Source organism: Podarcis gaigeae (genome assembly GCF_964106915.1).
Source record: "Podarcis gaigeae genome assembly, chromosome: 10".
Taxonomy (NCBI): domain Eukaryota; kingdom Metazoa; phylum Chordata; class Lepidosauria; order Squamata; family Lacertidae; genus Podarcis; species Podarcis gaigeae.
Genome location: NC_139686.1, coordinates 3,722,793 through 3,739,783, shown reverse-complemented (window position 1 = coordinate 3,739,783; position 16,991 = coordinate 3,722,793). Strand labels below are relative to the sequence as shown.

The 16,991-nt window shown below is 43.5% G+C and overlaps 2 protein-coding genes and 1 long non-coding RNA gene across 3 annotated transcripts in view; 2 read left to right on the top strand and 1 right to left on the bottom strand.

Annotated features, from left to right (window-relative positions):
* The window catches only part of LOC310826237 (C-type lectin lectoxin-Thr1-like), a 30,266-nt gene extending 14,596 nt beyond the window's left edge, over window positions 1-15,670 (top strand). Inside the window, exons 2-7 of the mRNA XM_083701007.1 lie at window positions 6,257-7,022; window positions 8,147-8,273; window positions 10,141-10,220; window positions 13,124-13,258; window positions 13,564-13,675; window positions 14,153-15,670. Of these exons, the coding sequence (XP_083557133.1) occupies window positions 8,153-8,273; window positions 10,141-10,220; window positions 13,124-13,258; window positions 13,564-13,675; window positions 14,153-14,235 (531 nt within the window). The 5' untranslated portion in view covers window positions 6,257-7,022; window positions 8,147-8,152 and the 3' untranslated portion in view covers window positions 14,236-15,670. The remainder of the gene's footprint in view (window positions 1-6,256; window positions 7,023-8,146; window positions 8,274-10,140; window positions 10,221-13,123; window positions 13,259-13,563; window positions 13,676-14,152) is intronic.
* The window catches only part of TYMP (thymidine phosphorylase), a 242,030-nt gene that overhangs the window by 170,296 nt on the left and 54,743 nt on the right, over window positions 1-16,991 (bottom strand). The gene's annotated exons all lie outside the window — the stretch shown is intronic.
* On the top strand, window positions 795-15,670 carry LOC310826306. The gene is made up of 2 exons (XR_014555721.1): window positions 795-868; window positions 15,436-15,670. It is a non-coding gene; the product is annotated as an uncharacterized lncRNA (long non-coding RNA).

Genomic DNA, 16,991 nt, shown 5'->3' with positions numbered 1-16,991 from the left:
ACCTCCCTTTTTTGTATTCTAGTTCAGTTAGTTAATTCAGCAAATCCTTTCCATCTTTGTTTTTATCTTATTCATTTATCTTAATATATGGTAACTTTACATTCTCACCTGTTCACAACCCATTTTTACATACTCCTTTATAACATTACTTCTAAAACCACATAACTTCATTCCAGCATCCTTCTAACATTCCTTAATTTTACAATGTTTCTTTAGATAGTCTTTAAATTTCTTCCATCCTTCTTCTACCGATTCTTCTCCCTGGTCTCGGATTCTGCCAGTCATTTCTGCCAGTTCCATATAGTAAATCACCTTCATCTGCCATTTTTCCTTGGTGGGTAAATCTTGTGTCTTCCAATACTTTGCGATGAGTATTCTTGCTGCTGCTGTAGCATACATAAAAAAGTTCTATCCTTCTTTAACACTGATTGGCTGACCATGCCCAGGAGAAAGGCCTCTGATTTCTTCAGAAAGGTATATTTAAATACCTTTTTCATTTCATTATAGATCATCTCCCAGAAAGCCTTAATTCTTGGGCACGTCCACCAAAGGTGAAAGAATGTACTTTCGGTCTCTTTACATTTCCAGCATTTATTATCAGGCAAATGATATATTTTTGCAAGCTTGACTGGTGTCATGTACCACCTGTATATCATTTTCATAATATTCTCTCATTACATGCCGTAAACTTCATACCTGTGGTCCATAGCTGTTCCCCGTCAGCCAACATAATGTTATGTCCAACATCTTGTGCCCATTTAATCATAGCAGATTTCACCATTTCATCCTGAGTGTCTCCTTTCTTTCAACCTGAATCCATTGAGGATATAGTTGGGAGGGGAGCAACCTCGCAGGTGCCCCACCCCTCGTATAATATATATAAGATGATGGGGACTGAGGTGAGATGCCAAGAGTTCTACTGGACAACGAGCAGATCCCTGACGTTTTTGTCATTCAGATGGGTCAAGCATAACTTTTTAAATATGTACATGCCTCTACAAATATGCTTCAGTAATAAATGCTCCTATATTGCATCAGCCTCAGTGGCTTCTCTGTCATGTGTGCACCCACTGAGACCTTTGACACGTTGGCAATATGTATTGGAGGGGGATTCCAGCCGGTGGCAGAGGACAGAGTGACTCCAGGAGGCATAGGTGTAAAAAACCCAAACGGAAAAAACGAAGACTTTATTACTAAACAAATAAACACAAGCTCTGGTGGATGTTATTCCTGCAGGCAAGCAACAAAACTCAGCTTTTTTCCTTTATAGCAACGGTCACCTGCAGCCAATTAATCCCAGAAACTTCTTAAAGGTATACACACATGTTTCTGTGCCGAATGTCCTCTAACAATATGGTGCTGTCAGGGAACTGCCATCAGCTCAGAGGCGAGAGGTGGAAGAGCTGCTGGATTCCAGAGAGCCTCCAAAGATCATGGGAAGCAGCACTTCCTCAGCAGAGGAGGGAGGTCCCGCCTCTAGTGGGGAAGAGCTGCAGGGCTCGGAGGATGCAAGGAGGAGCCAAGGCACCGTGCCTGAGCAAAGCGGGGAGGAGGGAGGTCCCCCTTTACCCAAGCCTTCCCTGCGCAGTAGGTTTTCACGCAGAGAGGGGAGGCGTCGGATGGGGGTCAAGAGACTACTCTGCTGGGAAAAGTTTAAGGACCGCCCACTCTCAGATTCTGCTAGTGACTGAGCAAGACATGGAATAGAGGCATTCTGCATTGTAAATGTTTTTGCACCAATAATAAAGCCTTTGAAAAGACCAGTGAGGGATCTTGCCTGTTCGCTCTCGAGCAACCACACCGATAGGCATAACAGGTGCCTTGAGGGCAATCAACTCCTCTATAAGCTTTGATATTCTTGGAGGCATCTCAGGGAGTCTCCCCTTCAAGTATACCCGAAACCCTCCAAACAAGACGCATGGCAAAAAGAGGCTAATCTGGAGTTCTACGTCAGATTCCCAGCTATTTTCTGTGTCAGAAGGGGCGAGGAAACACACAAATTTACAGTACCAAAGAATGCAGAGGCCTATATCCAAGCATTAATGGCAAATAGTCTCCCAGGTGGAGCTACCAATTGAGCACAAGAAGATTTTTATTTTTCATAGCAACACACAAGTTCAATATGCAGACTGTAAGAGATGATTGGAATAAAGTACTGGAACTTTCATTATTACCCAGACATTGGGGAAACGTATTAGCTCCAATACCTAAGGTGTTATTAGATTTAAAATTAGGACTAATACAACAGAAAATAATATTTAGTGTTTATTAGACCCCTTTATGCTTGCATAAAAAAGGGTTAGCTAAGATAGCTCATTGTTGTAGATGTGGCAAGGGCAAATAAAAGACTGGATATTTTGGAGGAGATAAAGGAAAATGAAAAAGATTTATGCCAAACTAAAGGAAATGTGAAAGCGAAACAAAACATTTAAACTTTACAAACTCAGATTTCAATTCTCTTGAACCAGGAAATTGAATGGAAAATAAAAATGTCAAAGCAAAGAAACTTTGAATTCTCTAATAAACCGGGAAGAATGTTAGCTTGGCAATTAAGGAAAAAACAAAAATAAAAGGCGATAAACAAATTCAAAGATAGGGGGAAATTATTGATGATCCAAAGGAAATAACTAAAAGAATTGAAAACTGCTTTAGGGAATTGTATCAAGAAGGGAAAGAAAACCAAGACAAAACAGAAAAATACTTATGTCAAAATAATTTCCCAAAGATACCGGATGAGAAAATTAAATAGTTAAATTCTCCAGTTACTATGATGGAAATTCAGCAGGCAATTTCAAATGCAAAACTTGGGAAAACACCAGGCCCAGATGGTTTACCTGCTTCTTTTTATAAAAAATTGGAAGAATCCCTAGCACAACCGCTTAAGGAGGTTATGAATGAGATATTATGTAAAGGGAAATTGCCAGAATTGTGACAAGATGCATTCATAACACTAATCCCAAAGCAAGGTACAGAATCAGAACTTACAGGGGATGGGGGTTGGTCAAGGTTTTGAAAATGGTATAGGGGCAATTTATTCAGAACAAAAGGCTAAATTGATAGTTAATAATGTGGTGACAGAAGAATTTAAGATGGAGAAAGGGACACGACAAGGCTGCCCAATTTCCCCTCTCTTGTTTATCTCGGTCCTGGAGGTCCTGCTAAATATGATTAGAAGGGACCATCTGACCCAAGGTATTCAGGTCGGAGTTAAACAGTACAAACTTAAAGCTTTTGCAGATGACCTAGTATTGACATTACAGGAGCCAGAGTCTAGCACTAAAAGGGTTTTGGAATTAATCCAGGAATTTGGTCGGGTGGCAGGTTTTAAGTTGAATAAGCAAAAAACCAAGGTTTTGGAGAAAAATTTAACACCGATTGAGAGAGAGAGGTTTCAGAAGGAGACAGGTTTAACATTAGTAAAGAAAGTAAAATACCTGGGGGTGAACATGACTGCTAAGAACGTGAATTTGTTTAAAGATAAGTATGAGAAATGCTGGTCAGAATTGTAAAAAGATCTTGAAATATGGTCAGGCCTGAAGCTTTCCTTGCTTGGTCGAATTGCTGTGATAAAGATGAATGCATTGCCAAGAATGCTGTTTTTATTTCAACCATTGCAAATTATAGACAAGATGGATTGTTTCAAGAGGTGGCAAAGAGATATCTCTAGATTTGTCTGGCAGGGCAAGAAGCCCAGAATAAAATTTAAGATACTTACTGATGCTAAAGAAAGAGGGGGATTTGCCCTGCCAGACCTAAAACTATACTATGAATCAGCAGCGTTCTGTTGGTTGAAAGAATGGCTGCTTCTTGAGAACACAGACATTTTAGATCTAGAAGGTTATGATAATGCTTTTGGGTGGCATGCATATTTGTGGTATGGCAAGGTTAAAGTGCATAGGGCTTTTAAAAATCATATTGTCAGAAAAGCACTCTTTAATGTCTGGATAAAATACAAAGACTTACTTGAAAACAAAACCCCAAGGTGGCTATCACCTATGGAAGCGAAGGCTTTGAAAAGACTTAACATGGAGGCCAACTGGCCAAAATATTGGGAAATCTTGGAACAGGAGGGTGATAAATTGAAATTGCAGAGTTATGAGAAGCTTAAGGATAAGGTGCGAGACTGGCTTCATTATTTTCAAATAAGGGAGGCCTATAATTTAGATTAAAAAATTGGCTTCCAGGTGGAAAAATCAAAATTAGAAACAGAATTGTTAGAACCCAAAGCTAAGACACTATCAAGAATGTATAACTTGCTGTTGACATGGAATACTGAAGATGAAACTGTAAAATCTGCTATGATAAAATGGGCACAAGATATTGGACATAACATTATGTTTGCTGACTGGGAACAGTTGTGGACCACCGGTATGAAATTTACGGCATGTAATGCCTTAAGAGAGAATATTATGAAAATGATGTACAGGTGGTACATGACCCCAGTCAAGCTTGCAAAAAATTATCATTTGCCCGACAATAAATGCTGGAAATGTAAAGAAACTGAAGGTACATTCTTTCACCTTTGGTGGACGTGTCCAAGGATTAAGGCTTTCTGGGAGATGATCTATAATGAAATGAAAAAAGTATTTAAATATACTTTCCTGAAGAAACCAGAGGCCTTTCTCCTGGGCATGGTCGGCCAATTGGTGCCAAAGAAGGATAGAACTTTCTTTATGTATGCTACAGCAGCAGCAAGAATACTCATCGCAAAGCATTGGAAGACACAAGACCTACCCACCTTGGAAGAATGGCAGATGCAAGTAATGGACTATATGGAAATGGCGGAAATGACTGGCAGAATCCGAGACCAGGGAGAAGAGTTGGTGGAAGAAGATTGAAAGAAATTTAAAATTTATTTACAGAAACATTGTAAAATTTTTGAATGTTGATGACGTTGAAATGAAATGAAAGGGTTCTAGTAATAAGGTAAAATAAGAATATGCAAGAATGGATTGACATTAGACGAAAACTTGAAGCTATAACATGTGAGGAAATAATTAGGGATAAATCAAGAGGGTATGAATTTGCTGAACCAATTTTTAAATGGAATACAAAAAAGGGAGGTGTGAGGAAGTCAGGAAAATAAATTAATGAACGGTGAGAAATTAAAAAGAGGGATTGTTCTTTTTTCTCTTCTTCTTTTTATGTTAAACTTAAATTTTTGTATTTTTGTGCTTTTGTATTTTTCCTGTGTTTTTTGTTTATTGTCTTGTAACCCTTTTTTGTTAAAAACTTAATAAAATATCATTTTTTTAAAAAAAAGAATCAGCAACAGTTCAAAATTATAGACCAATATCCCTCTTAAATAATGATTATAAACTCTTTGCACATATTCTGGCAAATAGATTGAAAAGTATACTAAAAGACAAAATAAATGAAGATAAAACAGGTTTCCTACTGGGATGCCAAATGAAAGATAACATAAGAACTATAATTGACATATTGGAGTACTTGGAGGCAAAAAGTGGCTAACAGCCAGGATTAATTGTCTAGAACAAATTTAGTTGGTCTCTAAGGTGCTACTGGACAATTTTTTATTTATTTTGACTGCGTCAGACCAACAAGGCTACCACCTGAAGCCGGTATTAATGTTTGTCAATGTGGAAAAGGCATTTGACAATGTGTCATGGAATTTTATGAAAAAACGATAAAATCAACGGGCCTTGGGAAGTCTTTTAGTATGGGCACAGACACCATTTATGGGAATAAAAAAGCCAAACTGATTATCAACAATGGAATAACAGAAAGCTTTAAAATAACTAAAGGAACAAGACAGGACCGTGCACTGTCCCCATTATTGTTTATTTTGATCTTAGAAATGTTGACAAGGAGGATAAGAGCAGGTGAAGGCATAAAGGGGATAGTGGTGGTGGGGAAATAATTTAAGCTAAAAACTTTTGCAGATGATCTTATAAGAACAAGAGTCAGACAGGACTAAACGACTAAACAACAACAACCTTGAAAACAAGATGTGGCCTTTGAATTGCACTGTTGGGGGTGTGAACACTCTGTACCTCTGCTGTAGAACACCAGGGGCAGTTCTTCTGAAACTAACACCCCCTTCCCCCAAGTATATCAATATGTGCTCATAACAGCCCACAAACTGCATCAGCTGGTGGGCAGGATTTCAATATTCTGATTAGGCAAAGGAATGTGATGTTTCATGCCTTGTCTTATCTGCTGGTGGAGAATGGATTTCTCCTCATGATGTCAAGTGAGTTGCAAGAACATTTGCTGCTGATGACATGTAGGAAAGTATACACCAGTCTTATGCACTCATGCATTTGGATCAGAAGAGGACAGGAAGGAAGGAAGGAAGGAAGGAAGGAAGGAAGGAAGGAAGGAAGGAAGGAAGGAAGGAAGGAAGGAAGGAAGGACCCAGTGGATCAGGGGATCACACAGCCCTGCCATTCCACTTTAATTGCACCCTGCACAGAAGGTGATATTCCCCCCAATTCCAGATCAGGAAACTGAGTGGACAAAAATCTTACCCAGCCATTCATGATCACTCTGGAGATGTGTTTGTGGTAGAACAGACACTCTTCTTGTCCATCTCAACCGGATCTGAAGAAGGACCCCCTTTTTCTTCCTTAAAATGAGGGAGAGAAGTGGGGCTTCATTAGCTGACACAATACACACAAAGTCAGAGGCGCTGTGGAGAGAAGAAGCAATGACCACATTTTGCATAACTGGTGGGCAGATCCAGCAGCACTCTTCATACCTTCTTACTTTCTCCTGGCTAATTTCCACTTCATAGCATTTTTCAATCCACAGTGGCTTTCAGGTGAAAGAGATCTTTCTGTACTTTTGTGTTCTGATGCAAAAGATCTCAGTGTATGATTGCGTTGAACCATTAGGCTTCCCTTGTGCTGCCAAGTGTCTCTCACCACATGACATTGCCTACCTATCAGACTATAAATGACACATAAACACCAGCTTCCCACCCAGGCGTAGCTCAACTGGAACACTTGAATAAGGAAGAATCAGCAGCTCGGAGAGAGAGGGAGAAGCTGAAAAACCAGGTGAGTTATCTCCCCCATTCTGATCTCTTTGACTCTCCATGCTGGCCTTTAAATGGCAGCTATATCTCTAAAGTCCTATGCGGCCTAGGACCCTCGTACCTACGGGACCGCCTATCTTAGTATGCCCTGTGGAGGACCTTAAGGTGCACAAATTACAACACTTTGGAGGCCCCAAATCGCAAGGTGGTTAGATTGGTCTCAACTAGGGCCAGGGCCTTTTCAGTACTGGCCCCGACTTGGTAGAACACTCTGTCACAAGAGACTAGGGCCCTGCGGGACTTGACATCTTTCCGCAGGGCCTGCAAGACAGAGCTGTTCCACCTGGCTTTTGGTTTGGACTCGGTCTGACCCTTATGTTTCCCTCCCCTTATGGTTTTGATTTATGGGCTACTATTAAAAATGAGGCTGCAATTTTTAATTGTATTTTAACCCATATTTTAATAAACTGGTTTTTATTTGTTTCTTTGTTTGTTTTCCCCTATTATGTTTTATTGTAATTTTATTGGTGTTAGCCGCCCTGAGCCCGGCTCTGGCAGGGGAGAGTGGGGTATAAATAAAAATTTATTATTATTTATTATTATTTATTAAAGTGAGCAGCACACTAACAATGGGGTACCTTTGCATCTCATGGACCAGCTCCCCAACAAATCAAAGAGTTAATAAATCTATAAAGTGAAATGCCTTGATCTTGAGGATTTGTAACTCCTTACTTTGTTCTATCACCGCGACGGAGTGAGCTCCCGTTGCTCGGTCACTGTTCCTGCCAACCTAGCAGTTCGAAGCACATCAAAGTGCAAATAGATAAATAGGTACCACTCTGGGGGGAAGGTAAATGGCGTTTCTGCGCGCTGCTCTGATTCGCCAGAAGCAGCTTAGTCATGCTGGCCACATGACCTGGAAGCTGTACGCCGGCTCCCTCGGCCAGTAAAGCGAGATGAGCGCCGCAACGCCAGAGTCAGCCAGGACTGAACCTAACAGTCAGGGGTCCCTTTACCTTTACCTTTACTTTATTCTATCTGGGTGAGATTCTATCTGTTAGAAAGAAAGACAAAGCCTCGCCTTCTGAGCGATGGATGCAGGAAACTCGGCCTAGCAATTGTGTGTTTTGTGTTTTCTGTCTCTAGAAGCAGATGCAGCCTTCCTCTGACCCCAGGCTCAGCCTCCTTTGCACCTGCCTTGTTCTGATATGGCAGCTCTCCTTTGGCTTCGCAATGAAAATTAAAAACGCAGACAACCCCTACCGTCCCAATGGTAAGGTATCATTTCATCTCGGAGGTGGTTGATGTCTCCTTAGAGAAAGAGAAGCTTCTGACAGCATTGGAAAGCCAAGTGCAGATCCATCGGCTGTTTGGTTCAAAATGACAGAATCCTGTTCTGTTTACAGCACGCCGCTTCAATAGCACATAGATTGTACCAGTTTTAATGTCTCCCAGTGCACTTCAACGTGCTGACTTTAACCTTCAGGCCCCTGAATGGGATGGACCTATGAAATCTGTTAAACTGTTTGTGCCTGTATCCTCTTCCCTGCACACAGATGTTCCAGTTGGATACTGATCTTTCCACCATCTTCATCTGTCAGTTGAGCTATCACCAATAGAGGGGGTCTTTTCTGTGGTGACCCCACCCCAAGTATAGTTGCAGTGAACAGCTACACTTTTCAGAAGGCCTTAAAGAGCCAAAGAGCCAAAGAGCCTTCCCATGAATCATTCTTGGTTTGGTAGTATTTATTTCCTAGTGGTTTTTATTAGTGGTTGAAATAAGATTATCTATTGCAGTTAGTCTCCTTAGCTTCCCTTGGCTGGAAACTAGGCAGGTAAATAATTTAATACAATACAATGAAAATATTATATGTCATATTGGACACCAAGAAAGTGGTGAACCCCGTGACCTGGGACGTCTTTGAGGATGTTCAATTTCCCTTTGACTTTTATGGCACCCCAAAGATACCGTATTTTTAGGTGTATAAGATGAGCTGGTGGTGCTGTGGGTTAAACCACAGAGCCTAGGACTTCCCGATCAGAAGGTCGGTGGTTCGAATCCCCGCGACAGGGTGAGCTCCCATTGCTCGGTCCCTGCTCCTGCCAACCCAGCAGTTCGGAAGCACGTCAAAGTGCAAGTAGATAAATAGGTACCGCTCCGGCGGGAAGGTAAACAGCATTTCCATGCGCTGCTCTGGTTCGCCAGAAGCGGCTTAGTCCTGCTGGCCACATGACCCGGAAGCTGTACGCGGCTCCCTCTGCCAATAAAGCGAGATGAGCGCCGCAACCCCAGAGTCGGTCACGACTAGACCTAATGGTCAGGGGTCCCTTTACCTTTACCTTTATTGACCCAAAAATGAGATTCAAAATTTAGGCTCGTCTTATACACGGGTAGTGCTGAGGGGGGAATCCTGAAAATCGCTCACCCGCTGGAACACAGCACACAACCACTCACATCGTAGCTGCCTGATTGCCACCATTAGCCCTCCTGCTTACTGCTGTGGCAGCCAATAGACAGCTGCCCTTGTCACAGCAAGCGGGAGCATGATTGGCGGCTACTGGCCACGGTGCAGAAACCATCTATCAGCTCCCTTATTGCTGCCAGCGGCCGCCAATCACGCTCCTGCTTCCTGCGACAAGGGCAGCTGTCTACTGGGTGCCACAGCAGTAAGCAGGAGAGCCAATGGCAGCGATCAGGTAGCTGCAATGTGAGCGGTTGTGTGCTCCATTCCAGTGCGCAAGCGATTTTCGGGATTCCCCCCCCCCCACCGCCCACAACAATCAGGTGGCCAATGCCGGAAATTGCTCACCTGCCAGAATGAAGCGTTTTAAAGCAGCGATTAGCCACTTGATTGTTGGGAGAAGATGCCAAAAATCGCTCACTCGTCGGAACGAAGTGTGAGCCCAAGACTGTAAGCAGCAATTGTCAGCAACACGAGTGGTTGTGTGCTGTGTTCTGGTGGGTGGGCGATTTTCGGCATTCCCCCCAAATAATCCTCCCCAAAAGCTCAATCCCCCCTTTTTTCTCAATTTTCAGGCCCCAAAAAAGATGGAATAATACAGGTATTTTTATTTCCACTGTTTCATGTGCTGACATGACCATGTTGAATGCTAATGTTCTCCCTCTCTGTTACCTCAAGGCTGCCTCCGGGGCTGGACCAGAATACAGGAAAGCTGCTATCGAATCTTTTCCGACCCTTTGATATGGCATGATGCAATGGTAAGAGGGGCCTCTAGGTGCTTTGAGTGGGTCCAGAAAGAGCAAGGGCACAAAACACAAGATATTCTGGAGAGTCTCTGCAGAAGACATGTTATGAATCTCAATCCCATGGCCATGTTTTTTATCCCAGGAGGCCATCTTTGGCATCTCAAGAGCTGATGAGATGTCATTTAGGCATCTGAAGTGAGGTTTTCCTTCACTAGGCCTTGGGCAACCAGCTCAGTTTATCAGTTTATCTTTCTTCTCAGATTCAGATGAGGCTGAGGAAGCTCAGGACCATTGCCTGGAACCACTAGGGGGCTGGATGAAGGCCACTGAAACTCAATCCTGGAAAGGTTCTGTGGGATAGTGATTGGATAGATACGCTGTTCATAGGCTGGAAGTAGGCAGGCCTTCTTTAAGATGGCTTGAGATGGTGGGCTCATCATCCCAGAAAAGACCCATTGGCCCCAAAGGTTGGAGTAGTTACTCAGGATAGATGAAGGCTCCAACATGTTCTGCTTTCAAGTGAGCCCCCAGGGACAGGTAGGTTCATAAATGATGCCCATTTGTTGGGAATAGCATGGAGAACCCAAAGTACATTAGAGAGAGTCAGAACAGCTTATGCAATAAGGGATGAGGCAAGCAAGATCCACAACAGCCACTGAACACACATTTGAAGAACATGGCATTCCCCTAAGAGCCCAGGGAGCTGTAGGTTGCTGTCCACAGGGCTACAGTTCCCATGGTCCTTGGGTATAAGCTACATGTTTATTAAAGGTGCTTGAAATGTGTGGTGTGGGAGTCATTGAAGCCCACCAGGAAAATAACAGCCGTGTGAGCACCCTGAGGGATGCCATCTGATGCACCAGCTAGTGGGTTGCTCAGCTCTGACCTCAAGGCTGCCCTGCCTAAATAAATAGCAATGATGTTCCTGCTATGGTAGGGCACGTCCCTGGCAATCTCCTACCATGTCCTGATTAGCCAAGCTTATCCGAATAGAATGGGTATTTTGCCAGGTACTGGTCCTCCTTCGGGGAAGGAATATATTAACAGATCAACACCTGCACTTTTTCATTCTTTCAAGGCAAGGCTTTCAGTTCTCCTTGGGGACAGGTTGGCTGTTGTGTCCAGCTTCTGCACAAACATAAAATGACCACTACGCCACCGGACATTGCCCAAGCATGCTGCATGATGGATCTGGCAGCCTTAAAAGTGCGCATGCAATTCAATAGATGGGCATGATGGGGGGAAATTTGGCTTTGAAGCACATTTTAATGAGAGCAACTCGATGTGGCATGTCCTGAAATAACACACATCAAAACAGAGGCATCATTTGAAATTTCGTTCTCCCCCAAAATATTTTGAACAAACATACATACACTTCACACAACATGCAGTGTACGTGAGTAAGATAAGCACGTTAGGAGGCATACACGCACAGACGCCACAGAATTTTGAGGGGCCCCGGGCACATCCTTGAAGATTTGTGGGGCTCTTGGCCCCCTGCCCACCAGTTGGTGCCACTGTATTAGAGGAAATTGTGGGTAAAGTGTATTCTTGAAAATAACACCCAAAGCTGCAGTATATGGCTAGGTCGGGATGGCATGGGGATGAGGGACCAACTCCCTTCTCTTGCGGGGGCCCAATTAGTGCCATTGCCTTCCGTTAAGAGTTTGGGTGTAATCCTTGATGCCTCCCTTTCCATGGAGGCGCAAGTTACAGCAACAGCCAAGGCGACATTTTTCCACCTTCGCCGCATCAAGCAGTTGGTCCCTTACCTTTCCCGCCCCGACCTGGCCACAGTGATCCATGCGACGGTCACCTCCAGGCTTGACTACTGTAATTCGCTCTATGCGGGGCTGCCCTTGAAGCTGTCCCAGAAACTCCAGCGGGTACAGAATGCTGCAGCGAGGCTCCTCACGGGGTCTCTGCCATGGGAGCATATTCACCCAGTGCTTTTCCAGCTGCACTGGCTCCCGGTGGAGTACAGGGTCAGATTTAAGGTGCTGCTTTTGACCTTTAAAGCCCTTCACGGCCTAGGACCCTCGTACCTCTGGGACCGCCTCTCCTGGTATGCCCCACGGAGAGCCTCAAGGTCCATAAATAACAACACCCTAGTGGTCCCGGGCCCTAAGGAAGTTAGATTGGCTTCGACCAGAGCCAGGGCCTTTTCAACTCTGGCTCCGTCCTGGTGGAACGCTCTGCCTCATGAGACCAGGGCCCTGCAGGATCTGATTTCTTTCCACAGGGCCTGTAAGACAGAGTTGTTCCGCCTGGCCTTTGGCTTGGAGCCAATTTGATTCCCTCCCTCCCTCCCTCTCTCTCTCTCTCTCTCTCTCTCTTTTCCCCTCCTCTTTCTTTCTTTTCCTTCTCCTGCGATGAGGCTACATTTTAATATTTTAATGTTCCATTATTTTAATGTTGTATTTTATTTTTGTTTTTAAGTTGTAATCATTCATCTTGTTTTTATTATTGCTTGTAAGCCGCTCTGAGCCCGGCCTTGGCTGGGGAGAGCGGGGTATAAATAAAAAATTATTATTATTATTATTATTATTATTATTATTATTATTATTATTATATGAGGTGAAATTGCAAACAAATGTTTTTATTCTGCGGCAATGTCCACTCAAATGCTGCTCAGTCCTCCCGAGAACTTTTCTTTTTATAAACAAAATCACAAACTGAAAGTGGAGAATCTAATTAAAAATCAGACAATGAAGAAACTGAGCGAGACACAAATGGGGATATTGCACCGTGCTGGATCTCAGTTGGCTGAACAAAGCTTGCATTTCAATCAGTCACATGTCCAGAGCTGGATTTCCAAGTATTGTGACTGCAATATTCAACCTTGAGCCTGACTTTGAGGAGAATTCAAAGGTAAGTCTAGCTGCATAAAACTCATTCTTTTTTCCACCTCTCAGAAAAGCTGCCGTGTATTTGACATGACTTCTGAGCTTGCCTCTATCCATGATATGAAACAACTGCGTATGGTGTCTGACATGCTTCTAATTACAATGAAACCACGTGTCTGGATTGGATTGTCAGTCAAGGATAAGGTGAGTCTCCAAGGCCTTCTCCTCCACCTCCGTCAGCACTGTTGGAGCTGATAGTAAATGAATTCAGTGGGAAGATTCTTCTATGGGGCTTCCCCAGCTGATGAAATGCTACGAGAAGGTTTTCTGGACTCAACATACTGGAGGCCAATACAGTCATGGTGGGCTCCTGGCTGATGTCCAGCAACTCAAATAATGTTATCTGTGGTTCTTTTGGGTGGAATCATCAAGGAGTGTGCTGTGTCTTGGAAGTGTCTCCTTGTGATCTGTTCTTTCTAAAGAGCATCCCACCTCTCTTGTCCCTACAGGATGGAAATTGGGAGTGGACAGATGACTCTTTTCCTGAGTTCCTACCATGGACTAGGGGAGAACCTATGAGTAGGGGCATCAACTCATGTGCCTACTTGTTTCGTGGGGACGGTAAGGAGTCCGCTCTCAGAACTGGTACTTTGGAGCTGCCATGCTCAATGCAATGTGGGTTGCAGTATTTTCTAAATTTCTACTGAGGGTATGAGATGTGCTCCTTGCCTGCTCTTAGGCCAAGAGTGAAGGACTTCCTTTAGAGCCCTTTCATCTGTTTGGTAGAGATATTCCCAAGCTGCCTTACAAGAATCTAGCCTTCCCAAAGGGGCTCAGACTGACAGGGAACACCATCCTAATCCACTTTTGCTTTCCGCTCAAGGTCCTCCCCTTAGATGCTACCACCCGCCTTGGCCAATTTAGTATTGGATGGGTGGCTGGGTTTCTTCTGAATGGGAGAAGAAGAAAGGACATTCTTTGCAGGCACCTTGGGGTGTGGGGGTGCATGTGTTTTGAGGGGGTGGGGGTCCCAGCAGCAGCATGCCAAGGAGCCGCTGATGTCACTCTGCCTAAGCTCATTTCTCTTTCTCTTTCCAGTTTATTTGAGATTTAGAGCTGAGAATTGCCTATATGAAGAACCTTATATTTGTGAACATCAGCCAGCATCTGCATCCTCCTGACCTCTTCACTCTCTCTGGCTGACCCCATCAAATCTCAGAAGCTTCCATCCAACGCTGTCTTTCTACCTGCGCCTTTTTCAGAATATTAAAACGTCAGAGGTCCCCTGCTGCCCCATTCCAGTATCCCATCTATTCCAGCATCCTGCTCTCACTGTAGCCTGCAATAGATCTAACTGAATCCTGCATGTAGCAAGAGCCCCCTTCCCTGGGAGCCCAGGATGAAGAACCTTTGGGGTCCACCAACGTCAGGACGACAACAGTCTCCCCTTCCCTAATAGATGCCTCAGCCCATTGTGAATTTAAACACATGCCCCTGAAACAAGAACCAATTACTTCCCTTTGTTACTTCCTGCCCCTCCCAACTCACATGTCTCCAGTATCCTGATTCATATTGCATTTAGGACATTCAACTGGTCTCTTTTACTGTGCAAAGAACCAATGCACTTTTATGGCAGTGTCTTCTAGAGCCCTGGGAAGGGTGAAGCCTTAATGAAAGCAATCCCTCTGCAGAGGAGAAATGACTGTTTGCAGGTGTGGCTTGAATTCAAACCACACCTGCAAAAAGACAAAGTGGGACTTGCAGCCAGCCCCTTGCAGTTGTGCTCTCAGCCAAACCAGCTGTTTGTTGCTGAAAGGGTGTCTCCAAAGGGGCTTTGGTCCAGCACTAATTAGATGAGAGCAAGCCCCCCCCCCCCTGGCAGCAGTAGGATGTTCCCAATGGGGCTTGCTCTTAGCACTGATCAGTGGTGAAGAGGAAGACCTCTGAGGTGCACTTTCCAATCTGTAAGAGAAATCTATGGGGGGGAAATCTGTAATGCAACCAATTCAAGGAGTGTTTGCTGTCCCCATTCCTGCTTGCAAGGATTAATTAGGAGCTCACTTTCAGCTCCCAATTGTCCTGTTGTCCACCTCTAATGTTACACAGAACCATAAAATTGTGGAAGTGGAAGGGACCCTGAGGGTCATCTAGGCCAACCCCCTGGAATGCAGGAATCACAATGAAAACATCCCTGGCAGGCTGTCATCCCACCTCTGCTTTCAAACCTCCAAGGAAGGAGAATTCACCACCTTCTGAGGGAGTCCATTCCACTGTCAAATAGCTCTTACACTCAGAAAGTTCATCCTTGTGTTTAGCTGGAATCTCCCTTCTTTTAACTTGAATCCATTGAGGATACAGTTGGGAGGGGAACAGCCTTGCAGGTATAATAAGTATAAGATGATGGGGACTGAGGGCAACAGAGGCACTTGCAGAGAGAAATGTCACAACCATTTTGAGATGCCAAGAAATCTACTGGGCAATGAGCAGAAGAAAGAATCCTCCTTCAGTGCAGATCCCTGACCTTTTTGTCATTCTGATGGGGAAGCATAACTTTTTAAATATGTACATGCCTCTACAAATATGCTGCAGAAATAAATACTCCTATATTGCATCAGCCTCAGTGGTTTCTCTGTCATTTGTGCACCCACTTCAAAGTGCTGGCTAAGACCTTTGAAACATTGGCAATATGATAGTTAAATCAGCCATGATAAAATGGGCTCAGGATATTGGGTACAACATTATGTTCGAAGACTGGGAAAGGTTATGGACCACTGGAATGAGATTTACGGCATGTAATGCCTTGAAAGAGAATATTATGAAAATGATATATAGGTGGTACATGACCCCAGTCAAACTTGCAAAAATTTACCATCGGTCTGATAATAAATGTTGGAAATGTAAGGAGGCTGAAGGGACATTTTTTCACCTTTGGTGGACTTGTCCAAAAGTGAAGGCCTTCTGGGAAATGATCTATAATGAATTAAAAAAGGTGTTCAGGTACACCTTTCCCAAGAAACCAGAGGCCTTCCTCCTGGGCATTGTGGACCAAAGGGTGATAAAGAAGGATAAAACATTTTTTATGTATGCATCTACAGCAGCAAGAATACTTATAGCAAAATATTGGAAGACACAAGATCTTCCCACGCTGGAAGAGTGGCAGACGCAGTTGATGGACTATATGGAACTGGCTGAAATGACTGGCAGAATCCGAGATTTGGGTGAAGAGACAACGGAAGAAGATTGGAAAAAATTTAAGGACTATTTGCAAAAACAATATAAGTTGTATGAATGTTAAGAATCTGCATGTTTTGGAATTTAGCTCCTGCAACTAGATCGGGAAAATAGGAAGACAAGTTATAATTAAGAAAAAGTTGAAATTTAAGGTTACTATATTCCTTTTTTTAAGGCATAAACACTGGATAAAAGGTACTTTAAATTCAGAAGTAAAATATTTTGAAAGATATAAATAAGATACGAAACAAGGTAATAATTTGCTGATATGTTTTATTGTAAAGAACGCAGGGGGAGGGAGGTGTGGGGAAGTCCAGCTAACAACTTAAAAATGTATTTTAAAAGTTGGAGTATTATTCTTTTTTCTTCTTTTTTTCTTCTGTAAACTGAAAATGCAATAAAAATGTTTTTTTTAAAAAAAGAAAACATTGGCAATATGGTGCCTTGAGGGCAATAGACTCCTCTATAAGCTTTGATATTGAGATGGAGGCATCTCAGGGAGTCTCCCCCTTACTTCCTGGTGCAACTGGACTTCTCCGTGACCCTTCCACTCTGCAGGGAGGTGGGACCGATTCGGATGGTCCGCCCCCACCACTTAATGGATCCAGGTGGTTTCCAGAGAGTAGTAGGGGATGCTTTATCCCATGTTGATGGCTTTCAACTGATTCCCTGGTGGCCCGCTGGAATGTGGAGTTAACCAGGGCTA